This window comes from Sorex araneus, chromosome 8 (assembly GCF_027595985.1).
Source record: "Sorex araneus isolate mSorAra2 chromosome 8, mSorAra2.pri, whole genome shotgun sequence".
NCBI lineage: Eukaryota > Metazoa > Chordata > Mammalia > Eulipotyphla > Soricidae > Sorex > Sorex araneus.
The window spans coordinates 55,781,067-55,808,503 of NC_073309.1; the positions used below are offsets into that span (position 1 = coordinate 55,781,067).

Consider the following 27,437-nt stretch of genomic DNA (forward strand, 5'->3'; position numbering starts at 1 on the left):
AAAACAAACATTTGCCGGGCTGGGGCAGGAGCACAGCGAGGTCACTTGTCTTTCACAAGGCCTACCAGGGTTCAGTCCCTGGCACCACATAGAGTCCTTCAAGCCCCACCGCAGTGACCCCTCAGCACAGGGCCAGGTGGGAGCCTTAGGTTGGATAGATATGGCTCCCCAAAGCACAACCAACACCCCAAAAAGTGACAAATATTTGCAAATGCATTGCCAGGGCCAGAGAGGTAGCACAGAGTTGAAGGTGCTCGCCTGCCAGAGTACAGCGGAGCCCGCTCGGTCCCAGCACTGCAAAAGACCCCCCAAGCGAGTCCTGCCAGGAGTGATCTCTGAGCACAGAGCCAGGAGTCAACCCTGAGCACCGCCTGGGTGCCCTGTCCCAAAAAATGCCATCATAGTACCTGGAGGAATATCTCAAAGACTCCAAGCACCTGCCCTGCAAGCAACAGCTGTGAGTCCCATCCCCGATGTCCAGCCTGTGCCCACAGTCTCTCAGCTGTCCAGACATCCCACAGTCAGAGTGTGAGCCCACATAAGTGTGACCCCACATTTGCCTCAACTAAGAGTGTTTAGGTGCCATGGCGGGCCTTGTCCCTCTGACGAGGAGGGCATGAGAATCCAAGGCCAAGAGAGCGAACCTTGGGGAACACCCACCAAGTGCGTGACCCCTGTCACTGCAATGACAAAGGCTCAGTGGGCGGGGGGGGGGGGGGGTAAAAGAATGAAAATAGACACAGGAGGAGACAGCTTCATGCCTGCGGGTTTCTGCCCTCCAGTAGGACTCGTGGCTGCTCCCCACTCACGCAGCGGGGGGGTGTGGGCGCCTATGTCTCCCACTGCTGAGGGCCCACCTGGTAATCCTCCACTAAGCCCTAGTTGCTGTCCTTCTTTCCCCTCATGTGTTCGGCGAAGTCTGCAGCACGGATGTCTTTGTGGAAGCTGGAGAGAGGGAGGCAGAGCCCGATCTTGGGACTGAGGGGCTGCTCTCGCTCTCAGTTTCCTACCAAGACCCAAAAGGCAGTTGGGCCAGAGTCACAGCACAGCAGGGAGGGCGCTGCCCTGCATGAGACTGACTTGGATTCAATGCCCTGCTCCCCACATGGCACACAAAGCACTGAGTGCAGAGCCAGGAGTCAGCCTTGAGCACTGTGAGTGTGGCCCTCCCCCAAAGCACAGCCTGAACCTCCTGATCCTACACCCCATGCCCAGGGCCGCCCACCTCTGGCACCCACAGAGAGCAGCTCATCCTTGTGTTTATCTCCCCAGGGAGACCAAGCTACATTTCTCTGCGTGCGTGCATGTGTGTATCCATGTGCCTGTCTGTGTGTCTGTGTGTGTGTGTGTAAGCATGTCTGTGTGTTTGTCCATCATCTGTTTCTGTCCATCTTTTTCCCTTTTCAGCTACTGTCCCAAATGTTATTAATAAGCTATTGCAGCAAACGCCATAGCTGAGATCACGTCCTTTAGGAGAGACCAGAGAGGAACTGATGGTAAAAAAGTGGTCTGGGGTTCACAGGGGAGATAGTACAGGGGTGAGGAACTTGCCTTGCACACAGCTGACCTGTGGAGCCCAATTTGATCCTTACCACCCCCCTCCTGAACCTCCAAGAGTGATCTATGAGGACAGGAGCTAGGGGTAAGCCCTGGTCACACATGCAACATCATCTCAGAGAGCTGGGATTGACTTAGAACATTTTCCTCAGGAGAACTCCGGATAAGGATAAGTACACCGGATAAGGACAGTACACCAGATAAGGCACTGGCCTGAGTGTGACTGATCTGGTTTCGATCCCAGGCAACCACATGGTGTTCCCTGAGCCCCAAACAGAGGTAACCCCTGAAAAACAAACCTGGAGCAAGTGGGTGTGCCCTAATTTCTCCCTCCAAAAAATAGCTTAATTAAAAAAAACAATTACAGGGACTCAACAGGCTGAGTCATGTTTTGCATTAGGGGCCTGGATTCATTCCTGCACTTCATATGGGGTAACCAGAGCACTGCCAGGGGGACCCTGAGCGCAAAACCCTGTTCCTCAGGTCTAACCCTCTCTCCCAGCAGGCTCTGCTTGCTGCATTTTCGTACCACTGAGCCCGTCTCCTCCAGGCGCAGGCTCCATCCTGACTCTGCCCCCTCATCCTTGCCCAGGAAATCCCCATTCTCAGGCCCCTCAACCAGAGAACTCCCTCCTCGGCGTGCCCAGGTGCTGCCTCCCAATGTATCTGCACTTCCCGCCCCACACTGGGAGCAGCACTGCTTGCTCCCACCCAGGGCCTATGGCCTGGATTCTTCCAGAAGGAAAGAGGGAATGTGGAAAGGGAAGGAAAATCATTCGTTCCTGGCTTAATGTTAAAGTTCATTAAAATCCTTAATGTTTTTATATTTTGGAATTGAATTATCAAGTCCTAGGAAGTCGGTGAAATTGAGCAGAGGTCCCCAGGCTCGATGTACCCCAGTAGTAACATATACTCTGGAAAGCAAGAAGCAGACACTGGAGTTCACCCACTGCAAATGAGGCTCCAGACTTAGTCACTGCATTTTTGATTGGGGGCTCCATCTGGCAGTGCTGGGGACCATGCAGTGCCAGAAATCAAGCCCAGGGCTCTTGCATGTAATCATACCTTTGAACTACAACTGACCTCTACTCACCAGTTTTAAAAGAAGCATCCATGTCCTTTCCAGGGGGAGGGACCACCCCTGAAGTGCTCTGGGGCCCAGGAAATATTTCCACTGATGTTCAGTCCAGCTCTGAGGCCTCACATTCAGAGCCCGGGGTCCATAGGGACAGGGACCCAACAAGAGACTTGCGCATTTCAGCACACTACACCCCTAGGAACTGTCCCACACGTCCCCTGCATTAGTTTTTGGGTTTGGCCACACCCAGAGCTGCTCAGTGATCACTCCTGTGACAGGGGCCCATATGGGGAAAAAACCTAGGTCCAAGGTGTGTAAAGCAAAATGCCCTCCCACTCTCTGCTGCCCACACCTGCACTGCGCTGTCCCATGAATTCATGGCATAACCACCACTGCAGTGGAGACTTGGGGCAGGAGGGCCTTTGGCCTCACACAGCTAACCTGGGTTTGAACCTGGCACTACCTATGGTCCCCCAAGCACTGCCAAGAGTAAAGTAATCCCTGAGCATAACCAAGAGCCCTGAGCTCCATGAGGTTTAGCCCCCAAACAAGATACAGTCTGGGGCTGGAGTGATAAACAGTGCAGCAGGGAGGGTGTTTACCTTGCACGAAGCCAACCCACGTTCAATCCCAGGCGTTCAATGTGGTCCCCTGAGCACTGTGAAGTAATTCCTAAGTGTAGAGCCAGGACTAACCCCTTAACATCACCAGGAGTTGATGATCACCCTGGGTTGAGTCCCTAGCACCCCTCCCCCCAAAAAAAAATCCTCAGTCTATTACCAAAGGCCAGGAAAATGTGTGTATGTGTGTGTGTGTGTGTGTGTGTGTGAATGTGTGTGCGTGGTGGGGGGGTGCGCTAGGGACTCAACCCAGGGCTTCACAGCTGCTCACCCTCACCAACTGAGTATCTGTTCTCATGAAGGGACAACTTGTGCCCTCCCTGCACCCATCAAGGGTCAGTCCTGATGGTGCTCAGGGAATCCTTGGGTGAAAGCCAAGTGCCTGTACTCTCTCCAGTAGGAACCGTGTTTGGGGGCCATACACTGTGGTCCTCAGGGGTTACTCTTGGGCTCAGGAATCATTCCTGGTTGGGCTTGGGAGACTGTCTGGAATGTTGAGGTTTAAACCCAAGCTGAACGCCTGCAAGGTGAGGCTGCTGCACTGTAACACCAGCCCCAGATTTTTTTTTTTTTTTGGTGGGGATTTGGTTTTGGGATAAACCCCAAAATGCTCAAGGGCCAGACAGCACAGCACAGCAAGTAGGGCATTGTCTTGCACGAGGCCAACCTGGGTTCAATTCCATCATCCCATAGGGTCCCCCAAGCACCACCAAGAGTAATTCCTGAGTGCAGAGCCAGGAGTAACTCCTAAGCATCACAGCGTGTGACCCAAAAAGCATTTTTAAAAAATGATCAAGGATCTTGATTCTGCACTTCGGATCACTCCTGGTGGGGCTCCTGGGACATGTGGTGCTGGGGATAGAGCCTGGGTCTGCCATGTGCAATGCAAGAACCCTGCCCCCTGCATTATGCCTCCACAGCCCTAGGACTTGCCAGCAACCTCTGGGACCAAGGAATCAACTCACTGCCTGCAGCCATCTCCCCCTGCTGGTGGAACCCCACCATAGCAGCCCACCTGTGAGTACTGTTGGGAGGAGCCTTGGGTTGGATTCCCAATATCCCCTGGTCTCCTGAGCACCCCTGGGAGCAATCCGAGTATCACCTGGTATAGTTCCCCTAAATCCAGGTCCCCTTCTTCGCTAAGGATCACGTGGAGACCGGGTCAGTACTTCCCGAACGCATGCATTCATCTTGGCCAGCTCTCCCATTGCAGTGCCCATCCCAGGGCTCCCACCCTGTGGGCCCCTGCCCCTGCTCGGGTACCTGACCTTCCTCTCGCCAGCAGCTATGCTGGCAGAGCAGTTGGCTGCCCTGGTCACCCTGTCCCCTGTGCAGCCATACGCCAGCCTTGTGCTCTGGCCCCAGAATGTTTCACTTCCTGGGCTCTTGACCCAACAGCAGCTGATCGGGGGAGCATGGGGGAAGGGTTGCGCCTTTAATTCCTTTGTTTTTGGGTGATGCTGGGGATCAAATTCGATCTCACAGGTGCAAGACAAGTGCTCTATCACTGAGCCATGTTCTGGCCCTTTTAAGTTTCCCTTGGGGCAGACGGTAACCAGAGGGACCAGGGTTAAGCCCTGCTACCTTGGAACAGCTCCGGCCCCTGATCTCCAACTTTTCATGAACTTAGGGGCTGCAGGGGCAGGAAGAAGTTTCTGTAGCTGTTGGATGAGACCAGGCTGCAGCCTGCCAGGGACAGAGACCACAGGACCCAGATGTGCTCCGAGTCCTTGAGCCCCAGCCAACTGCCCACCCGCTTCCTTAGTCCCTCACCTCAGCCCTGTTCCCGGGTCCTTTAGAGTATAGCAGTCAGCTGCACTGTGTCCGCAACAGGTGTGTCCCAGGCCTACACCCAGACCTACGAAGGAGACAGGACTGAGAAAGTGTCATTGCAGACGAAATGGAGGCTTGCCGGAGCGACCCGATGCCTGGGTGCCCAGGGACCCGGGAAGATGCGGGAGAGCTGGGTGTGCTCTGGGAGTAACCTCCCCCATGTGGAGACTGCAGTGACTGCCCCAGCTGTCAGGACTCTGCAGTGCTGGGACCCAGGGCAGTGGACACAGCACAGCACGTGGATAGGGCACAGCGCCTGGAAGGCTCAGCGCAGTGATGACACACTTGGCACAGCCCCAGGAACACGCTTCTTTAGCTTTAGAAGGGCCCAGGGAGCAGCGGAAACAGCCATTAGTCGTGGTTTTTTATCTGTCCTTGAGCTGGCCCCACCCAAATAATGGGGTGGGGTTGTCTCTTTCCATATCTCCTCTAGGTCTGGGCCACTGACAAGGCCGGTGGCGGCCAGGGGTCACAGAAGTGCGGTAAAAGGCTGGAACTTGGGGCCAGGTTCAGAATCCACCCAACAGTCTGCTGCCATCTCCTGACAGCCCGATGCCTGCAGGTGGGGGCACTGGAGCCCCATGCCCAGACCCTTGCCCCTGAGTATGGCCCCTGCCAGGCTGGTGTCCGGGGTCCTGAAGGAGGCAGGACGGGAGGCGGCATACCTCTGCCCCACTGTGCCTCTAGTCAGTGGGCCTTGAGATGGGTGCCCCTGACACCTGACAGGGCCAGCAGGAGCTGGGCGGCATAATAGGTAGCCATGACCACCAGGCGGGCGTGAGGCAGGGGCCGAGCGAAGGTGGTCCAAGCCAGCACAGAGTCCGAGACAACGAAGAGCAGCGCCCCCCATCTAGCCACGCCGCCCCGGACCAGGCCACGCCACAGCATGGCAGCCAGGATGACCGCGTAGGCCGTCACAGGAAGCACCATGTCTGGGGGCACGCGCAGCAGCAGGAGAGCCGAGTAGGGCACAGAGAAGAGCCCAATGGGCAGCAGCAGACCTGGCTGCAGTGGTGTCCAGCCCAGGGTCCAGATGTATAGCAGGTGGGCTGCGGCGAAGGCACCCATACCTGAAGGAGACAGAGAGCACCCAGTTGACCCCCCATCAGCCTCCCCAGGCTCAGCCCGCACCCTACCCAGGTCACCACAGCCACCTCGGGCCCCCAGAGCTGGGCACTCAGCTGACTCAGTTTACAGTAATCCAACGAGCTCTCGTCTCACGTGGCCCCCCTTGGACACACTGGCCAGCTAGGAGGACCCTGCCCACGCCCACCCCAAGCACTCTACTTGCTGGTCCCTCTGGCCATCCTGTCTTGCCCAGATGGAACAGGTGCTGTGACAGGGCAGTGCTGGGCGGCATAATAAGTGGCTGTGACCAGCAGGTGGGCATGAGGCAGGGGCCGGGCAAAGGTGGTCCAGGCCAGCACAGAGTCAGACAAAGTGAAGAGCAGCACCTTCACCTCCTGCAGCTGTCATAGGGGTCACTTACCATAGAGGAAGGCATGAGGCCAGATGAGGCAGATGTCCCCCACAGCGGAACACAGGAGGGCCACCGTCAGGCAGGCGCAGGAGCTCTGGTGAGAGGCCGTGGCCCGCACGAACAGCCCCAGGCAGAAGATGGGCAGGCTCTTGACTAGGGCACTGAAGCCCGACGGTTGGTCCTCAGGAATCCAGAGCAGGAAGTAGACAACGCAGGCGAGCACAAACGGGATGAGCCACCTGTATACAGGGGGCTGCTTCTGCCGAAAGGGAGTTGCTGAGTCCTCAGCACCCATACCACACTCCACTGCAGCCTGAGCCTGGGTCTCTCCCGCCTCATCCTCAGGATCACTCCCGGCCAAAGCTCAGAGTGCCAACCCCCAGTTCCACCCCCACCACTGAGGGACCCCAGTTGAGCTATCCAGGAAACAGAAGCTGTCTCGGGGTCTCCTAGAGCCAGGCCCTGCCCCGCCTCCCCCACCTGAACTGCTTACTTGGGTTGAGGAGCGAACCTTTCGAGACAGCCCCTCTTTCCTGGAACCCATGTTGGCTGTGTTACCACTGCCAGGTCCTTCTGGACACTGAATGCTTTGGGGTAGAGGGATGGTGTGTGGTTACACGTTAACCCAGAGTGTCCTGTGGACTCTGGGCTGATAACAGGCCTGGGATGCTGCCCACTGCGGTGATGGCTCCGCCTGGCACTGCTGATAAGATGCCCATGAGGACAAAGGCTCCTTCGTCAGCTGATTAGGGCTGTGGCTGCCCCCAGAGCTCGCTGGCCAGCAGGGGTGTGGAACCTCCCCTGCCACCCCGGTCTCACCATGTCTCCGTGCACCAAGGAAGCTGTCACTCATGTTGGTACAGGCTCACCCCAGAGACCAACCACAGGTGGATGGAAAATTCAGCACCTGCGCCCTGCTCCCAGGCTCCTATCTCCTCACTCCTGCCAATGGCCTTGGATGTCATTTGAACTGAAGATCCCTAGACATGTTGAAAAGGCTGTGGCTCAGGACCTTTCCACTGTGGAGGGTAGAGATCGACTAGGAGCCTGGCTGGCAAGTGGGAGAGTGGCATGCCTCACCCACAGACAGGGCGTTCCCTGATGTACCAAGGGGACCCCAGGAGTGGGATCACCAGCACCAGGAAACCCACAGGCAGGCTAGGCTGCCCCCTTGCCTGGGTTCCTGGCCAGTGTCGAACTCAAGGTCTCACAAGCAGAGTCTTAAATGGTCTCCTTTATTAAGATTTATGATACCAAAGCAGCTCGCACGAACACGCACTCACGCCAGCCTGGGGACAGGGAGCTGGGAAAAGGTCACTTGGCAGCTGGGCTGGACCCCAGGCCCTCAGGTAGAGAAAGGACTCCGAATTGAAGCCCTGCTCCGAGTTGGGTATGCAGGCTCTTGGTCTTGGGGCCCAGAGAAATGTCATCAGAAGACCCCTGGACTGGGACCCCGGGGCTAGAGCCACTGGCCAGGCACAGGGTTCCTTGGCTCCCAGCTGGCTAAAAAGTGCAGGGTCAGGGCAAAGGGGTTAGGCAAAGGCACAGCCCCACTCAGGCCCTCAAGTGGACAGGAGCTGCCAGGCCAAGTGTGGGTATGGGCATCTGCACCAGACAGCAGAACACAGAACAGGGAAGAGGCCACCTAGTGGCTGCAGCCTGCCCTCTGGCCATCCTGGTGTCCCTCCTGCCGCACTGCACCCCCAGACACACATATATATGTGTATACACACACACATGTGTGTACATATATATGCATATATAATATATGTATGTATATATATCATATATATACACATATATATATATATAAAATAGAGGCCTCTCGCATCCCGCCACGCCACTCTCTAGCTTTATTCTAGGAGACAGGGCTCCAGAGTTTCTTGTCTCAGTGCAAATGGGGGTGGGGGTGGGAGGGTGTCTCCCTGGCACCAGTCTCCTGGGAGTCCAGAGAGAAGGGGCGAAGGTGATGGGTAACGGGGTCATCGTGGGACCTGCCCTGCCCACAGGCAAACACAGGAGCAGAGAGGGCTGCCACCAGGGCAGGCGGGTCATTACCTGGAAGCAAAGGGAGAGCATGTGAGCACCCACACATGCTCCCAGTCCTCTACAGCCCCCCAGCAGTCCCCGGCATGCCCACTCACTGGGAGCCCGGGGATACCGGCCCACCGGGGGCAGAGCCATTGGGCACTGGAGGCGGCTCGCAGGTCTGGGCACTGAAGGGAAAGATAGGGAGCAGTCAGGGCCTGGCACACCCCGCCACATGCCAGTCAGTCTGCAAGGGTACCCACACTCACCTCTGGTCTGGGGGGAGCTCTGAGGGCTCTGGGCTCTTGCCCTCTGTGGTCTGGGAGACAGAGGTAGCGGAGTCTCTGGTCACACTGCAGGAGTTGGAGGAGTGCCAATCAGGACAGCCTGCTCAATGTTCTTCCAGGCATTCAGGGGTCCCCTCCCATCCCTCATACCCAAAGGTCCCCCCAGAGTCAACCCCGTCCCCACTGATCCTCTGAGAAGCCCTTAGTGACCCTGGATGCTCCCTGGAGGCCTGGGCCCTGGCCCTAAGGCAGACATCTATAGAAGATAGTAGGGCCCACTCTTTATCAACCCCAAGACCACACACCCCCCAGCTTGTCACCTGTCCAAAGAGCTAGGGGTGGAACATGTCCCTCTGTAGGTGGCCTGGAGGTCCCCAATGCTGACCAAGGTCTGGCAGGGAGCTGTGGGGAGGCAAGACTTAGCAGGGGCTGGACTAGGGGCACGTGCATCAGGACAGGCTCAGCTGAGGGCTCACTCACCCAAAGGCTGTGCTGCTTTGTCACTGACTGGAGCTTCCTGAGGTGCTGAGGCATGCATAGACTCCTGAGTCCTGCAGGTGAGCAAAGCAGCCCAAAAGGGACCTGGCGCTAGAGCTCACGCCTATAAGAGAGCGAGCCCCAGCAACAACTGTCCATCTCACCTGAACTGCAGGTCCTCAGGGGCCAGAGGGTTGACTGGGCTCTGGGCAGGCAGGGCATGGGACCCATCAAGGTGCCCCTGAGCGGCAGGTGATCCAGAGTAATCCTGGGAACCCTGAGTGTTGGTCAAGGTCTCCATAGGCACTGGGACAAAGGTGGCTGTCCAGCTGGGGTCTGGGCAGAATAAGGTGTGCGATAGAAGTGAGCCTGTGGCATGCAGAACAGACCTCTATGCCTAGCCAGTGCCCTTCAAGTTCACCCACCTGAAGGCTGAAGGCCAGGGCTGGCATAAGGTGGGGGGCTGGCTTCTCCCAAAGCTGGTCCACCATCACTGTCCTCCTCCTCTTCCTCCTCATCTTCATCTTCCTCACTGTCTGTGCTGCCTCGACTCCTGTCCCCAAAACTCCTATCATCAGCTGTGCTGGAAAGAACCAGGCCAAGCCCCCAACCTTGCACCCCTTGCCCCCAGCAGTTCCAGATAGTTAAAGATATGGGGGAACTGGAGCAAGGGCGGTGCCCGTGCCCAGGACGAGGGCACAGCAGGAGGCAGAAGTGAGCACCCTGGAGGCAGTCAGCACACCACACCAAGGTGAGGAAATGTCCCAGAGAGAAGAGCCCAGGATGGCCAGAGATCCCCAACCCGAATGGGCTCTTGTTCCCCTCTGCCTCCCTGCGTCTGTCCCCACTGTGCCCTCCACTGTCCGGGAGGCCAGGGATGAATGCTGGTTGAAGAGAATGTGCCTGGAAGGGTTGCTCTCTGGGGACCCAAGCAAAGCAGCACACCCCTTTGCCTGCCGTGCCAGGTATGCTCAGCACTCTGCGCACCTTGAAATGGAGAGGGGATTCTCAAACTTCAAAAGGGCAGCTCAGACCCCTAGCAAAGCACCACACTCACAAGAGAAGTATAATGCTCCCTCCCCAATCCAGGCAAGGAAGAAGACATGGGGAAGAATAATTTTTCCCCCAGTTCAAACCGCTCACCCCACTGGTTTGAACTGGGGGAAAAAATTAGGCAGGAACATGAAACCAAGCACATTCCGGCTGGCATGAAGAGTCCAGCACCTCTGAGAGGGCAGACGTGTGAATGTGAAGTAGGACCAAACACGCAGCCTGTCTCCAACCACTGAGTACTTGCAATGATCTCACAGCAACTCCATTCATGACTACATCAGAACAGGAGGGCTGAGTGGATTTGATGTCAGAGTGCATGCTCATGATGCGAGGTACAAGTTCAACTCCAGCACCACACAAAAACAGAGTGCCCGGGATTGGAGCAATAGTACAGAAGGTAGGGCATTTGCAACTGACCTGGGTTTGATCCCCATTATCCCATACAGTCACCTGAACACAACCAAGAGTGATTCGTAAGTGCAGAGCCAGAACTAACCCCTAAGCATCGTTGAGTGTGGCCCAAGAACCAAAAAAAATTTAAATAATTTTTCTAAGTGCCCATAAATAAAACTACTAGAGGGCCTGGAGTGATAGCACAGCGGGTAGGACGTTTGCCTTGTATGCGGCTGACCCGGGTTCGATTCTCAGCATCCCTGAGCACCGCCAGGATTGATCCCTGAGTGCAAAGCCAGAAGAAACCCCTAAGCATTGCCAGGTATGACCCAAAAAGCAATCAATCAATCAATCAATAAAACTAGAAAGAGTACATAATCTGTATAATGAAACTGCAAGTCAGTGTCAAAAGCCTGTGGGTCAGGAGGCAAAGGTCAGTTCCTCTCAGAATCCCAGCTGGCTACTGAGGGCTGAAAATGATAAAGCAGATCCTAACATTCCTCTCAAGGGTTCCAGATAGTCAAAATCATCTCAGAAAAGGGGGCGGGTGGTGGGGAAAGACTCAACTTCCTGCAGCACAGCAGTTAAGACAGGACTCAAAGGATTGGAGCCTTATAAAATATACCAGAGCCTCAGGTCCAATCCCTGGCGTCACCTTGGTGCCCCAGCACTACACTCAGTGACCTCCAGGAGGAGGCCTCAGGTGCTGCAGGATCTACCTCCTCTCGACCTCCCTAGGGAAAAGGAAAGGGCATCCTGCAGAAATGACACAAGTCAAGAGATGCTAAAAGGCTAAACCAAACCCTGGCTTCCAAGAGGGGTGTGAGAACCGAGGGTGGCGGGCATGGGAAAAGTGCTGGGACAAGGGGCTGTCCACAGACAAATGCATGAGGTGAAGACGCACCACAGAGAGGAAGCAGTTCAAAACCCATCAGAGAACTTGAAGCACCAATGCTGACACTCAAAAAAAACAATGGGTCACTGTGAGCCCAACAAAGGGTGAGTGGGACCTGCCACACCAAGAGGGCAAGGAGAGCCTGAGAAAGGACAGTGGGAAGGTGGAAGGTGCTGACCTGCACATTGCTGACCCTGGTTCAACTTTTAGCACCAGACAGGGTCCCTCAGGTCCCACCACAAGTAAACCCCATGTTCTGCTGGTTGTGACCCAAAACCCCAACACACAAAACAAAAACCCACTAAGCAGAGGGGAACAAAGCTCATCTCTGGTTGGCAGGGCAAAACCTGTCAGAAAGGAGGAGAGAATTGAGCCAGAGGTCACAGTGGTAAGCTCTCCCACACAGGTTCAGGTGCATGGACCTATAGGCTTACTGGAAGTCACTAGGCACAACACACAAAGCCTCAGGCAAGAAGCCTGGGGTACAAAGGCTCCAAATGACAGGCCCTGAGATGCTGTTCACTCTGGGAAATCTATAGGACACCAACTGTATTGCCAGTGGTGACAGGGCAAGGAATCTATGAGACACCAAGTATGCTGCCAGTGGTGACAGGGCAAGTGTGACTGCTACATAACACCCCTGCCCGGTCCTGCCAGAGTAAGGAAGGAGAAGCTGATGGACCATCTTACCACCTTTTGGGGGGACAATGGATGTCAGTCATCCTTTCACAATGGGGTGAGCTGAAGTGCTGGGGGAGCAAGAGGGCACTCACCGAATGCCAGGGGGCTGGCCCAGGCGGTCCTCCATGGCCAGATGGCTGCTCTGCCAGGCTCCATCCTCCTCATCAGACTCCTGGTCGTCCTCTTCCTCATCATCAAACTGCTGGATGCGGTCCTTGTAGCAAATCTCCAGCAGGTTGGTGTTGGGCTGCAGGGGCAGGAGTGAAAGTGGGTAGGCAGCAAAGCCCACAGTCCTGCCCCAGCAGAGGAGAGGGTAGCACTCACGTTCTCATCGTCAGCATTGAGGGAGAAAGTGATGTTGGCCGTCTTGTCGAAGGGTGCACTGGGAGAGAGGTGCACAAGAGTGAGGGGGCGCTGCCTTGGCTTCTTGGATACACAAGTCTCGCATCTCCCCATTCGACTGCTCCATGAAGTCAGTGCTCAGGCACATCCCAGTCATTTGGGGAGTTTACAGAACAGGGAAAATTAATCCCCCAAGACATCAGTTCCCATCTCGGCAGATAGGATGATGCCCTGCCTCAGTACGCCTCAGGGGCCAGGAAAGCCTCTGTGTCTGACCCCCACGGTCTCTTGGGTTGACACCAGCATCACAGCATCATATATTCAGCTCAGACAGCACTTCCTGTGGATTTGGTGGGATGGGTGCATCCCCAGACCGCCCGAACCAGGGTCCACAGACCCATTCAGCAGCCTGTCCTGGGATGTCACCTGTCACTTTCACAAAACTACCTGGAAAACTTACAAACTATTACAAAGTTGAACTTTTTTCTCTGACATTAGCATCACCTAGGCAGGAAATTAGAAAAGCAGAGGTTCCCAAGGGTAACCAGAGATCAACATTCAAAACGCCATTGCATAACCAATTCAAACAAGAAGTGCCACTTCTCCTTGTCTGAAAACGCTCACGGCACTCCAAGCCTCTGTGGGGAGAAGAGGGCCCGTCCCCATGCGAGTGCAGGCTTGTGGTATCCCACAGGCGTCCAGACCAGTCCCTGAGGAGGCAAGAGCTGGCTGAGGAGGCTGGGAAGAGGGACTGGCTGCCATAAGCCAATGCAGGGAGCACCCTCCACTGGGCACGCCTGACCCCATGTAATACACACTCACTTGACGCTTTCCTCCTGCTCCCCAAACTCCTCATCATTGAAGCCGAAGTGGTCGATAAAGGCTGAGGTCATGCGCTGCATCTGGAAGTCCATGAAAGCCTGTAAGGGGCAGCAGTCAGGCTGGGTGGGCAGGCACATGGGCCAGCAGGCACCCTCCAGCCCCAGCCCAGCCCACCTGCTGCAGGACCGCCTCTTCCGGGAAGTTGAACTCCTTGAGCCGCTCATCCTCGTCATCACTGGAGGAGTGTAGGTGGTGGGTGTTTACCTGGGGGCAAGAAACAAGCTCAGGACCAACTAGGGGGCACAGGCAGGTGGCTCAGGTGTGGGGAGGCAGAGAATAGGTCTGGCCCCGTAGGGAGATGGCCAGTGGCTCACCAGGTCCACCATGTTCTTCTTGTTGATCTCCGCAAGGGGTCCTGACACGAAGGCCTCCCACTGCTCCTGCTGCTCTGCTGGCAGCTCTGCGCACAAGGAAGGATAGGACATGAGGCACCTCTGGGGCCCAGCCCAGCCCTTGGGCAAGCCCCAGCCCTTACCCTTCATCAGCTGGCGCAGCTGCTCAGCATTGGGGCCCTTCTCGGAATTCTGCATCAGGGCATTGGCCACTCTTGTCAGGTGGCCCATGTAGCCCTTCCGGGCGCCCCCAGCAGACCTGGATAGAAGTGGAGGCTACAGATGGAGCCAGGCTGTTCCCCTTGCACCCCCGCTCCCCGCCCACAGGAAGGCCCGCTGCTCACTGCACGCGGTCATTCTCCTCCCAGGCTGTTAGGATGCGCTCCACCAGGCGGCACTGCTGCAGCAGCTGTGGGCCAACAGGGCACATTGGGGCTGGCCGTTCCAGGCATGCAACCACCCAGTCACCCTCCGTTGTGCATCCCCCTGCCTCAGCCCATGGATCTCACCTCAATACAGAGAACCAACCCCCCAAATCACAAGACCCACATCCCACTCTAGCAAGTGAAACTCATCTCTACTGAGCTCCTCCAAATCCCATGCTCCCTCCAAGGGGCTCCCCAACCTTGGGACATGGGCTCCTTCCTCACATGCCACCCTCACTTTCTCCCAGCAGCCACTTAAGGCTAGGTCCAGTGATGATACCCAGCACCCAGCACAGTCAGCCCCCAGAAAGTACTGTCTGTAAAATGGACGGCACCCCAAGTCACATGTTTCAGTCATGTGCTCACATGTTTGATGACAGGGTTTGGGGTGGGAGTCTCTGGGTCACCATCAGAAAGGGGCACAGTGCTCAGCATGGCACTCACGCACATCTCCACTTGGGCATGCAGGAAGTTGTTGAACACATAGCTGAAGAAGAGGTCCTGCAAGAGAGTACAAGTGACACCAAGGGGCCCGCCCTATGGGCCCCGCCACCTAAACCCAGGCCAACTCCCATTCCCCGCACCAGCACAGTGTTGGGCACATCCAGTGCCAGGAGCTCCTGGGTCAGGGCTTCATCATTGGCACTCAGGGCACACGCCAGGAGCTTCACCACATGCAGACGAGTGTTGCCCAGAGGCGGGGTGAGGTTGCCCCATGTCGTGCACAGCGGCTCCAGCTGCAGGCATGGGGAGGGGAGGTTCTAGACGCCCCTGGTGGTGCCAGGACAGTGGGGTTTGTAGGGACCCCCTCCCTCCAGCAGGCCCACCTCAGGGGGCTTAAGCAGGATCTGGTGGAAGCAACGGAGCCGAGGGCGCAGGGCATGCAGCGCGCCTGTGCAGGACGTGGTGTGGTCAAAGGTCGCCTGGGCCAGGAGTTCTAATTGCCCATCCACGCTGCTGAAGAAGTTGTTCATGGTCATCGACTCAGACCTGCAGTGGGACATGCGCACAGTAGGGAGGGAGAAGCTGTCCTCCAGGAGCTGGGTGTCTCTGAGGAGGGTCCCTGGACACTGGGACAAGGTGAACATGGATGACTCCACCACGTTATTCAGAATTGCTGGGAAGAGCAGACATCCCACATGGTGTCTCCCTCACAGTGGCTACTGCATAGTTGTCATAGCCACACCCCGCAAGTGAAGGCAGGGCTCACCTTGGCCTTCGGGGCTCCAGCAGGGTGAGGAGCACCTGGACCCCATTCACAAGGACCGATGGGCTCTGCTCCCCCTCCAACATGTTGCTCAGGAGCTGCTCGATTGTCTCCTGCCTGGAGGATGAGAAGAGAGATTAGAGGGGGAGGGTCCAGACCCTAGGGACCCCAGGAAAGAGCTCCACCCTGCAAACCCACTTCTCTAGTGTAGCCAACAGCTGGTCAGGCTCTGGGGTCTCCTGGACTTGGATCATCTGCTCCCGGCTCAGGCGAATGATGTCACACAGGGACTGAGAAGCGTTGGAATGTTGCTGGGGCAGAGAGAGAAAGCTGAGGACCCTGGCCCACAGCCTGGCATGAGAACCCCTCTCCCCAGCCAGAAGAGGGGGAATCATGATTCAAGGACACAGGAACAGGGACACAAGCCACCCTCAGTGAAGTGGGAGATGGCAAAGAGAAGGGGAGCCCGGGGGCTTCCTGGAAAGGAGATCCCAGGGGCCTGCCCTGCGCACAGATACACACAACCAGTCTATGAGAACAGCAATGTGCCTGCCCACATCAGAACATCAGCGAACACCCAAGCTTGTGCGATGGTAGTGGCCTGTCACAGGACCCCCGTAGAGGGTCTCTTTATACAGAATCCCCAGTAAAGGTAACTCCACAGACAGCAGCAGAATGGAGTGTGCCAGGCCGTAGGTGAGCAGCAAGACCAGGCAGTGAGTGCTGGCAGTCTGGGGGCATCTTTTTAGAGCAATGAAAGCTGTCCAATGGGGACCCAAGTGCCTGGCACTCCTCACCCCTCTGCCCCAAAGGTCTCAAATGTGCCCTTTTCTCCATGTCTCAAAAAGGCAGGTACAAGGTGTGGGGAGAGGCTGCAGACAGCACTCACGTTGTCATCTCGGGATGGATGGATCTGCTCAATCAGCCGCTGCACAATCTTCTCCTCATTGAGCCACTGAGGAAGGGAGGTGTGCCAGGTCACTATGCTGGGCTTCTTGCAGCCCGCCCCACTGCCCGCAGCTCGCCCCACAGTCCCATCCTCACATTGACCACCTCCTGCCGCAGCTGAGGCCGCTCCACGCAGGTGAGCAGGCGCAGCAGGAGGTCCATGATGGCTGAGGTGCCAATGTGCTGCAGCAGCAGGTCCACGAAGTCATCCTTCTTCCGCAAGAAGGACACGAGCTGGGGACAGGGCCTGTTAGAACACATGGAGCGGCCTGCACCCAGCAGCCCAGGGCCCTGGGAAGAGCAGGCACCTGGTCTGTCTTGCGGTTGATGAGGGTGCCCATGACCTTGCTGAAGAAGCTGGCCAGCAGCGGATTGAGGTTGTCACTGCTCTGCAGGAAGCCATAAAGCCGGTTCAGGAGGGCCTCGTCTGCACCCAGGGCATCGTTGATCTGTGGCACGTCTGAAGTCAGGATCTCACAAGCCACGCTGGGGTACCTAGGGGCCCAAAAGGGAGGGGCTGTGACTTCCAGAAGAGGCCGGGGGCATGGGATGTGGCTCAGAACTGGATCCCATCCAGTACCTGCCCCACCCCTAGCATCATTAAGAATTTCCATGGCAGGGGCTGGAGCAATAGCACAGCGGGTAGGGCGTTTGCCTTGCATGCGGCCAGCCCAAGTTCGATTCCCAGCATCCCATATGGTCCCCTGAGCACCGCCAGGGGTGATTCCTGAGTGCATGAGCCAGAAGTAACCTCTGTGTATTGCCAGGTGTGACCCAAAAAGCAAAAAAAAAAAAAAAAAAGAATTTCCATGGCAGCCACCTCACCAGGGTCCGCCAAGTCTTCTCAGACTTGGACACACCATTCAGAGCAAAAGAGGGCCAGGGGAACAGCTGAAGCCATAGCAAAGGAGAAACTGATGGAAGACACAGACGGAAAGCTGTCTGGACAGATGGACATCAGGGGACAGAGTCCAAAATGAAGACCTCACTGTACCCAGTTGCTGGCATGTCCTTGAGGAAATCCCATTTTACAAATGGCAAAATGTGGGGCAGGCCTCACCAAGTCCAGTTAAGCTCAAGGTTCCCAGAAAGCAAAAGGCACTTAAGTGTGAGGGGTACCAGGAGGGAGCCACCAGGACAGGCAGATCGGGGCTACTAATGGAGTCAAATCCTGTGGTCAGTCCCTGGAGCATATCTTCCTCCCTAATACACCCAGCCCTGGGGCCAAGGAATGCTGAGGGCAGGCAGAGAGGACAGCTGTGCCCTCAGTGCCTGGTGCCACAGCAATGATTATGCCACTCAGGGTTCAAAAGTGAAGGTTTTACCAGAAAATGGCTGACAAACATCTGTCTAGAACCAGGGGATTCACAGTAAACCACCCCAAGGCTTCTCACCCAAACTGCTTTCCAAAGCTATAGCATCAGGGCCAGAGAGAGAACTTAAAAGCATTGCATGCAAGAAGCCCTAGGCTCAAATGGTGACACCCCTGGTCCCAAGCACTTAGCCTCGAGTAACCCCCAGAATCAACAGATGTGGTCCAAAAGACTTGGGGGGAAAAGCAGAATCAGAGCACCTGGCCTGTGTGGGTTTGCCAGGGGAGGAACCTGCCTTGGCAGCCTCGCCCAATGAGGCTGGTAAAAGTGCCCTAACTGGGTGTCTCACTATGGGGCAGCCAGGAACAGGGGCTGTTCTCACTTGTAGCGGAGCCTCTCCTCGCCACTGGCCGGGGGCTCCTGCGTGACCCAGGCCACCATGGTCTGCAGGTGCGGTGGCTGCAGCAGGAAGTCCAGCAGCTTGTGGTTGACAACCTTGCACTCCTGTAGCACGTCCTCCTCGTCCAGCAGCTCAGGCAGGCTCAGGTCCTCCCGCTCCAGCAGTGTGTCCAGGTGCGAGCTCGTGTGCAGGTCAAACTTCCAAAACATGGCGCCCTGGGAGCACAAGGCTATCTGGCCCCAGATCTGCTTTCTCCCCCATCTCAACCTCGGCCTTTTACCCACCCTACAGAACCATCTAAGAGGAAAATTTACCCCTATGGCCAACTGTCCAGCAGACCCCAAGATGCCCTGTGTGTAGATGGGAGCACCCTAAGACTGAACTGTGATCTCAGTCATGGTTCCACATCTGGCCAGGCCCTGGGCCAGAGCCATGCTAAAACTTGCTTCCATCTGCATGTGCTGAACAAACCCCGGGGTTCTGCCAGCCTGGTCAACTGCACCGCCATGTGCACGCGGTGGTGGGTAGAGGAAGTCTGCAATGTCTCCAGGCTGTGGCCGTTGCCTGGACGCCACTTACACACATGTACACAAACATACCCCCACCTCCTCTCCCCAGCCAGGACCAATTCAGGGAAGAGAACAAAGCCCATCCTCCTGAGTTGCCTTCCGCCACCTACAAATTGGCACCCTGGCTCCTCACTGGCACCAAGACCTCACACAGTGCTGTGGTGCCCCTCCTGACAGGCCCACAGCTCCTGCCAACAGTACTGGCTCTGGTCACCCTGCCAATTCCCCATCACTAGCCCTACACTCTCAGCCTGGGCACCTCAGAGCCACTGAGACAGTGGTCAGTGGTGGAAGGAAACTGGGACACACTCCTGGGCCCCTTCCAAACACGCAAAGACCCATCCTCTACTTGAGTGCACCCTCCTGCCACAATGCAGGAGCAGCTGGCCACTACCAGGGTGGACTCCTATGTCACTCCAGGTGAGCCTGTGGGTGGAGTGGCAGGCCTCAGAGAGGTGGCTAGGAGGATACCTCCCTGGGCCACACGAAGTCCAACCTCCACCCTGGAATTATCCCTCTTAGGCAACTGCGACAACCAGGAGCAAAACCCATGCCTGCCACCACATCCTAGAAGAACTCCCTCCTCTCCACATTCAGAACCAACCCCAGGGTCCCCTTTGCCCCCTGCACCCTCCCTGCTCCCACCACATGCTCCAGCCCAGCACCAGCACTGCTATCTCTGGGGCACGCCACACCCAAACCCTGTACAGGAGGGTGATGCCTCCAAAATGTGAATAGGGGTGACCCCCGAATAGCACTCCAGACACACATGGTTCCTAAGAGTGTCCACACTCTTCTCTGGACCACAAAGCCATAACCGCCCATAGGGTACCAACCCACCGCACAGCCAAAGTAACTAAGGATCACTGAGAACAGTGTCCTACCCTCTTCAATCTATGTGGGGCTGGGCGTCAAGTCCACTAACCACCCATAAGCCCAGCAGACCCTTCCTGTTCCTGTGCCAAGTGCAGTGCTTACTCAGCAGACACTTCGGGGCTGAGGGGGCAGACTGCACCCAGGACCAGATCACACCCCATAACCGTCTGTCCCAAACCTAACTAAAACCCAGCCCTTTCTCCTGCCTGCAGGCCAGTCCCCCAAAAAGGCCCCAATCTCTCCACTTTCCATTCCACAGGCAACCAGAGTCCGACGAACCCCAAGCCAGATGTAGTCCTCTCTGCACAGGGCCCAGTGGCCTCCCGATCACCTTGAGCCCCCTCAGGGTCTGCTCTGCAACTTCATCGCTTTCACAACCCTGGCTGGCTTTGGCCTTCCTGTCTTCAGAGTTCCCTGGCCTGGGATGTTCCCAAAACTGGCTCCTTCTCAACCTCTCGTCTGCTGCCAAACATCCACCTCCCAGGGCAGTCCCCAAGCCCACCCTCAGCCACTGGTTCTATGTGTCATGCTCTCAGGACTCACAAACGGCACAAGTGCCTGGTCTGGGGGAAGGACAGACAGAACCTTAATAGGATGCCCTGAGTACCTGGCAACAGAGCCTGGCACAAGTACACAGATTTCAGCAGCAAAACATTTGCCTGCAGACCCCGTTTCCTCAGGCCCCTGCAACCCTTCAAGGGGCAAGTGCTGACAGACCTGCCAGGGCACCCCTCACCCCACACCTAGGGGCCCCTACACAAGCAGATGGGTCTCGGAGGAGAGCGAGGAGAGCCTGACCTGAACACACGTGCTGGTACGTACGGCTGCTGCTATCAGAGAACATCAAGCAGTCCCCTCTACAGAGCTCAGGCGCCCCCTTTCTCCTTCTCCTGCCTGGAGGGATACCACTCGCCCTTCTCTCGAGGAGAAACATCTGGGAGTGGGTCCAAGTGAGAAAGTCAAGGCTGCAAAGGCGACTCATGGGCCTGGGGGCAGAGGGACTGTGGGTGTTCTCTTGATCTGGGTGGACCAGGGACTGGCTTTCCCCTGACCTACCTCTCCACAGCAGACACAAGCAGCCGCCAGAGCTGGTGAATGAAGCCAGTCACCGAGGAGCACAGTCTGACTCCATTTGTACAAAATGGACTAAGAGGCAAATCCACAGAGACAGAAAGTAGATTTGTGGCTCTCGGGAGCTAGAGTCGGGTGGGGGAGTGGCTGCTGACAGCACAGGCATTCCTTTCAGGAAAGGGCACACACACACACAAAGTTCTAAAATCAATAGTAAACGATTTTGTCAATTATACCTCAATTAAAACAGTCTATTATGATGGCTGCCCAAAGCTGAGGATGTACTGGAAACCATTGAACTGTGCACTTTAAATGCATGAAATGCACTGAGTATAAATTTTATCTCAACAAAAACCGTTACCAAAAACAAAACCAAAGCTGCCAGAGGCCGCCCTGACAGGACCCTGCTCAGCGTCCAAGTCACCCCAAGTCACCCCGAGCTGACACGATGCCAGCTGCCTGCAGAGCTGAAGCACGTGAAGGCTCCACCCTGGAGAGCACACCCAGGTTCCCCCTCCCTGGAACTAGCACTGTTCCCCACACAGCTCAGGCATCCCCACCATCTGGGGACACAGTGCAGCCACTGACAGAGGGCCTGTGGAGCCCACACTGTAGGGCACCCCATCTCCTCGCACAGCGAGACAAGAGAGAGCAGCCCTAGCACTGACAGGACACACCACAGGGCCTGCTGTCTGAATGCCAGGCGATAGCAACTCTCACAGCTGACGCCCAAATACTCCCAAGGCACAGCAACACCCCTACCACAAAACCCCAGATGCCCCTATGATGGCCCAACATACTCCAGACAGCAGGTCCAACAGATTTCCTGCCCAAAGCCATTCAGAGAAGCAGGGTGAGATGGGCAGGGTTAAGGAAAGTATAGGGGGTGGAGTCCAGAGGCCTCAGTACCTTAAAAAGCACCTCCTACCCCCAATTAGAGGCTGCCAGGATCAAAAGCGACTGAGCAGTGGCAGGTATCTTACAAGCATCACTTTGCAAAGAACTCAACAGAGCAAAGACACAAATACAGAAAAAAATGGGAGAAACTACAAAAAGGGGCAAAAAGCCCTTTCCTGCCAGACTCAATTCACTCAAGCCTCAAGCCCTTTCCACACCTTGGTTGGAACCTGTCAGGAGCTTTGGGAATCACATAGAAAAGTGTGCCGAAAGTAGATAATAGACCAAACATGATGACCGTTCAGTGTCTGTGTTGCAAGCTATAATGCCCAAAAGTAGAGAGTATGGGGAATATTGTCTGTCATGGAGGCACAGGGAGGGTGAGAAAGGGAGGGTATACCGGGGAAAGCTTGTAACTATCTCACAAGCTTATAAAAATCTCACAAGTGATTCATTAAAATTTAAAAAAAAAAAAAAAGAGAAAGAAAAGTGGGTTGTTCTCTCTCAGTGGGGAGTGAACCTGGGGCCAGGCACTTGGAACTCCAGGGTGCTAGCCAGGAAATAGGGCATGGCATTGGCAAGAAGAGGGCACACGTGAGAAGATGGGTAGAGAGGAGTCAAGGCAGCAGGTGGTGGCACATACGACCCCTTCGATCTGTCCTTGAGGCCTGAGGTCATGCCAGGTACTTCTAGGCAGAAGAGAAGGGGCCAGCTAAAATTTCGGCTGGCCTAAAATCTGGGCACCTCCAGGAAGGAGGGAAAGGGCAAGCAACCACACCCCCATGTGCCCAAGAGACTCAGGTTACTCAAGTACTCTGACATACACTTGCCACCCCCACGCTTTGCAACTTTAGCAAACTTCAAGAAAACGGAAGTGACTACCACTGGTTTTAGCAACAGTTTGAAAACCATGACTGGCTGCAAACGGAAGAAGGGGAAACTGTAAATGAGAAAGGAAGCCATTAGAAACTACCTCTGGCCTGGCCAGCTTTACACCATCACTCGGTTTCTTGCTGCGCTGCACAGCCCCTCAAGAGCCTGCCGGCCCTGGCCCCTGCCTGAGCGCAGATTGGGCCTGTCTGCACCACCCCTGTAGCCATCCCCAGTGTTGCTGCCACTGCCACTAGCAGTCTAAACACAGCTCCGCCTCCAGGGAGCCCGTGGGCCAATCCTTTATGCCACCCCTTCCTTGCCTGCCCGGGCCCTGAAGAACCTGGAAGAGAAGATCAAGGGTGCAGAAGCCTCTGGGAGATTCCAGTGTCAGGCCTTTGACCGCTGTCACCCACAGTCATCGGAGGCTGCTCACCATTCTCATGAGACACAGAAGAGAGAAAGCTCTGGACAGGGCAGAATCCACAGAGAACTGGTCACTGGCTGGGTCAAAGGATCGAGAGGCCCCCTTCCTCTAATACCCCCAAAACTGTGGCACTGATTCTGGCACAGATGAACACAGGAGGGTTAGAGACGCCCAATTCTAAGTGTTAAGGATCAGACACCAGACAACAGTAGCCACAGGACTTTGTCCCTGTGCCAGCTGTAGAACCAAGCACACCCTGCAAGGTAGGGAATTGGACACCTGCTTGAGAGAAGGGTCGGCCAAGGCCACAGAGGCGGAAGTACTGGAGCTTTCCCATGGCTCAGGAAAGATTCTAGAGGGAGAAAGTTCCAATTAGGGGACACCCCAGGCACTTCTTGGGGGGCAAGGGCTAGCAGCTCTGATTCTAGTCCAGGGCCAGGGGTAATGAAGAGCAGAAGAGACTAGAACATGGTCAAGAACTCCTGGAGGAGGGGTCTGGGCTCAAATGCTCATGGTTCAAGATCAACCATGATTTAAAGGAAAAAAGTCAAAGAGCCAAAAGACATTTCAAAACAGAGGCAGTTCTGGCAATGATCTGGAGTCAGAAAGGCCTGGTGCCCGCGCTGAGCCTGGGCTTACCTGAGGTACCTCACAGCTGTGTAAGACAGTACTTCCTGCCAACAGATCTGGAACTGGAACACAGAGGCTCCAGTTCCAGATCTGGAAAGGAGGGATGCTCCCCCACCCCAGGAGGGGGGCCTTCAGGAGCCTGGCCAGCCCACAGGGCTTCTCCCTCTCACCTCACCTTCCGCCCTTGCTGCAACCCACATGGCACACAGCACTCCGCCACACCTGCCCCCGCCTCTGCCTCCCTCCCGCTGAGTCTGACTAGCTCCTCCTAGGTCCCTCAGACTTCAGTGCAGACACCACTTCCTCCAGGAAGCCTGCTCGCATATGTCAGAGGACTGCTCCTTGGACAGCTTCTCTCAACCCATCACAGTATGGGGAGCCTGTAGCCGGATCTGACCCTCTTGTCACCTGCCTCCTCTGGATCTAACTAAGGCCAGATCTTGGGCAAGAGATTTGCTGAATTAGGAAAGCAAAAGCCCAGAGCAATCCAGTGACCTGCTCAGATACTAACCATAAATGAAGGGGAAAGTGGGACAGAGGCCTGAGTTTCCCCCTAGTGGGAAAAATGGACAGCCCAGCAAAAGCTAACAACAGAAGGACAAAGGAACTCCAAGTGCAGGAACGCAGGGGCTGGAGCGATAGCACAGCGGGTAGGGCGTTTGCCTTGCACGCGGCCAACCCGGGTTCAAATCCCAGCATCCCATATGGTCCCCTGAGCACCGTCAGGGGTGATTCCTGAGTGCATGAGCCAGGAGTGACCCTTGTGCATCGCCAGGTGTGACCCAAAAAGAAAAAAAAAAAAAAACAAGTGCAGGAACGCAGAACTCAGGGCAGCCTCAGAGCAGACCAGGCCCAGCTACGCCAACTACCCAAACCAGCCTTCCTCTGAAGCAGGCGCCTCCTAACATGGGGGCCATAAGGGGCCATCCCAGGTGGCTGCCCAGTTGACAACCATTTTGGGGTTGGTCTCTCATCACTGCCAAACATCTCCCAGGAAACAGCTGCCCTCCTGACCCACAGCAACAGATAATCCCGAACCAAACGATATTCCTAAAAGGAGTAGATCCAGGAGCACTTCTGATGCCTCACTTCCTGTAGTGGGTGGGCTCGCAAAGAGCTGTTGGGGTGCCCCCGATTGTCCCCCCAGAACCACGCAGACCACACACCTCCCCTCCAGCAACACCAATGGTGCCATTCAGGCAGTTGTACACAGAGCTTGAGCAGAGGCTTCACAAGGCTCAGGTCAGCGCCCCCAGCCCACCTGCCCAGCCCCTCAGCAAGCACCTGGTCCAGGACCCCAAGCTCCTCTCACTCTCACCTGTCACCCCCACCGTCTGTCCCAGACAGTCACCCACCCAGCAGGTCCCCCCAGGTCCCCCAGACCCAGTCCTGGTCCTCTCGGGCAGCCCTAGCCATGCTCACTGTCACATTTCTGCCTGCTGTAGAAATGCTGTAGAAATGCTGTAGAAATGTGGAGTAGAAATGTGGAGTAGAAATGTGGAGGCGCCCCATGCACTAACCCTGGACTAATGTGGGGAGCCCACGGGGGACAGGGAGTGTCCAGGGCAAGGGATAAAGGGCCTGGTGAGGGTAAACAAGGGTGTGGGAGCCACTGGGGGCCCACGGTGTGGGGGCATGAGGCCGAAGGGAAGGGGAAGGAGAAAAGGAGGCAGGTCGTGGGGCTGTGGGTCCCGTGGGGGCGAGGGTGAGGGTCCCGAGAAGCGGGGGTCCCCAAAGGGCGAGAATGAAGGCGGGAGGTGGGAACCCTGGAGCGGGGTGAGGATGAGGGAGGTCTGGGGGTCCCGGGGTGAGGGGAGAGCTGGGGGCCTTAGGGGGATGGGGGTAAGAGCAGGGGACGGAGTTCCGGAGGGGCTGGGGTGAAAGTGGTGCGGGAGGCGGGGGGAGGGAGACAGGATAGCGGAGGGAAAAGAGTAAGAAACTTGGGGTGCCAAGGGGTAGAGCACGGAGAGCGGGGGAGGAGGGGTGGGCGAGCGGGAAACCACGTGAGTTGACTGAGAATCTTGAACGGGAAAGAGCCTGAGAGTGGGGGCGGCGGGAGTCAAGTCTGGGTTAGCGGACGGGACGCCGAAAGAGCCGGGGAACGCCGAGGGGGCCGAGACGGGGCGAGGGCAAGACCGAAAGGCGAAAGAGCTGAGGCAACGCGAGGGGTCCTGCGCGGCTCTCACCTGCGCGGGGGGGCGGCGGTTCCTCGCACACGGGGCTCATCGGGGCGCCACCCCCCGCCCAGCCGCCGGCGGCTCGGCCCTCCTCAGGGGCCCGGTACGCAGGGGCAGGGGCGGCGTCGGCGCTCAAGCTCGCCGGGTCTGTGGGGGTCCGTCCTCGCGCGCCGGACGGAGCTGAGGAGCGCGGGCCCTCGGCGGGGACGCCCCGCGGCCAGCCCAGAGCGCCCGGGGCAGGCGTTCGCCTCCGGAGCCCCGATGGGCCGCAACGCCGGCGAGCAGCGGCGAGGGACACAGAGCACACGTTGCCGCCTCTCGCCCGGACGCGCGCGGTACGAAGAGCTCCAGCCGCCTCAGGTACTCGGCCTCCCGGCCCCGCCGCCACTATCCCACAATCCTCCGGGTGCCCGGCGCGCCGGAGCCCCGCCCTCCCGCCGCCCGCGGCTCCACAGTGCGCCTGCGCACCCGCCGGAGCCAAGCCCCGACCGCCGGCAGCTCCGCGACGCGCCCGCGGGAGCCCAGCCCCACCCGGGCTCCAGTGCAGACCAGCGCCAACGGCCTCTCCCGGGGGACGCCGGCCCAGCCACTGCGCAGGCGCCGCTGCGCCCGCTCGCTCCGCTCCGACTCCGCTCCGGACGCCCGGGGCAATGTCCAGCAGCCCCTTCCCTCTCTGCTGGCCAGCCCCGCGGCCGGGCCTTCTCTCCAGCCCAGCCTAGGTGTCAAGGTGCTCCGATCGCCTGGCCCGTGCGAACTTCATCCCGCTTGCAGGACCGGACACGGGCTTGGATCTCACCATAGCCAGTCCGACATCGGCGACGAGGGTCCTGGCCCCCACTTTGGGTCAACGTCTGTTAAGCGCCCCCATCGGCTCTGAGCCTCAGTTTCCCCCACCTTCCCAAGTACATGGAAGGAGTGGCTTTTTTTTTTTTAACCTAAAGCTCTGGCGTCTTCACTTCAGGGCCTCCTGTTTGAGTACCTTCTCAACTGCCAGTTCTGCCCCGCCCCTCACATGCCGGCTTCACTGATAGTCTGTGTCACTGCTACACATGTCTGTGATGCCCATAATTCAAGAATCAGGTGCCTTGACACTTCTGGGCCCGGCTATTGCCTGTGCTCCAGCTCCAGAGGATATACGCCATAAGGTGTGGCACACAGTGTGACCTCCTGGCCTGGGGTGGCCTGGGCTGCCCGGGCTGGGCTGTGCGAGAAAGCAGCCCATAATGAAAGCCTAATTGGATCAAGCCCAGCTGGATCAAGCCTGGCTCAAGATCTTGCCCACTGTGTTTATCCATGTGCTCAGGGGCCAGCCTCACCCAGGAAACCCAAGTTCCAGGCCTTGCTGGGCTGCACTGAGGATTCTGTGATGCAGAGTGCGAGGAGCACAGAATTTGCTTTAGTTTCTTTTTTCTCAGGTCCTTAGTTTGCTCCCTTAACACGACCATTCTACCCACCAGCTTTGAGGTCTGTTCTCTGAAAGGATTCAGGTTCTTGTTGTCCTGGAGCTGGGAGCAGCAGGGCAGCCTTCGCTGCTATTCCTGAGTCTTCTTCCTTCTCCCCAGCATTTTGCTACCTGGCTTGTTGCCACAGTCTCTGGCCAAAGGGGCTGGGCGTCCCCAACAAAAGGCAGGGACAGGCCGTGGAGGGCAATGAAGTATTTAAGGTTGTTAAGCCCAGCTCCCCACCCTT

General features: G+C 56.9%; 2 protein-coding genes across 3 annotated transcripts; both read right to left on the reverse strand.

The window, feature by feature from the left end:
* Positions 1-5,076: 5,076 nt before the first annotated feature.
* Positions 5,077-7,684, reverse strand: TMEM86B (transmembrane protein 86B). The gene is made up of 3 exons (XM_004617019.2): positions 7,062-7,684; positions 6,578-6,827; positions 5,077-6,158 (listed from the first exon to the last, which is right to left on the reverse strand). The coding sequence occupies exons 1-3, from the start codon at positions 7,110-7,112 to the stop codon at positions 5,776-5,778; spliced, it is 684 nt and encodes a 227-aa protein (XP_004617076.2). The 5' UTR covers positions 7,113-7,684; the 3' UTR covers positions 5,077-5,775.
* Positions 7,685-7,787: 103 nt separating this feature from the next.
* PPP6R1 (protein phosphatase 6 regulatory subunit 1) lies at positions 7,788-26,168 on the reverse strand. Of its 2 annotated transcripts, XM_055145981.1 has the most exons (24): positions 25,758-26,168; positions 18,214-18,446; positions 16,827-17,013; positions 16,615-16,752; positions 16,460-16,525; positions 15,769-15,881; positions 15,574-15,687; positions 15,191-15,353; positions 14,948-15,100; positions 14,730-14,864; positions 14,283-14,347; positions 14,082-14,197; positions 13,921-14,006; positions 13,721-13,810; positions 13,547-13,644; positions 12,707-12,764; positions 12,475-12,629; positions 9,786-9,913; positions 9,525-9,696; positions 9,364-9,434; positions 9,204-9,285; positions 8,866-8,949; positions 8,713-8,784; positions 7,788-8,626 (listed from the first exon to the last, which is right to left on the reverse strand). In XM_055145981.1, exons 2-24 carry the CDS (start codon positions 18,438-18,440, stop codon positions 8,623-8,625), a joined length of 2,577 nt encoding a protein of 858 aa, XP_055001956.1. In that variant the 5' UTR covers positions 18,441-18,446; positions 25,758-26,168; the 3' UTR covers positions 7,788-8,622. The 2 variants fall into 2 exon arrangements, with proteins under 2 accessions (XP_055001956.1, XP_055001957.1); XM_055145982.1 differs by lacking the exon at positions 7,788-8,626 and having other exon boundaries at positions 8,709-8,784.
* Between the last annotated feature and the right edge of the window lie 1,269 nt (positions 26,169-27,437).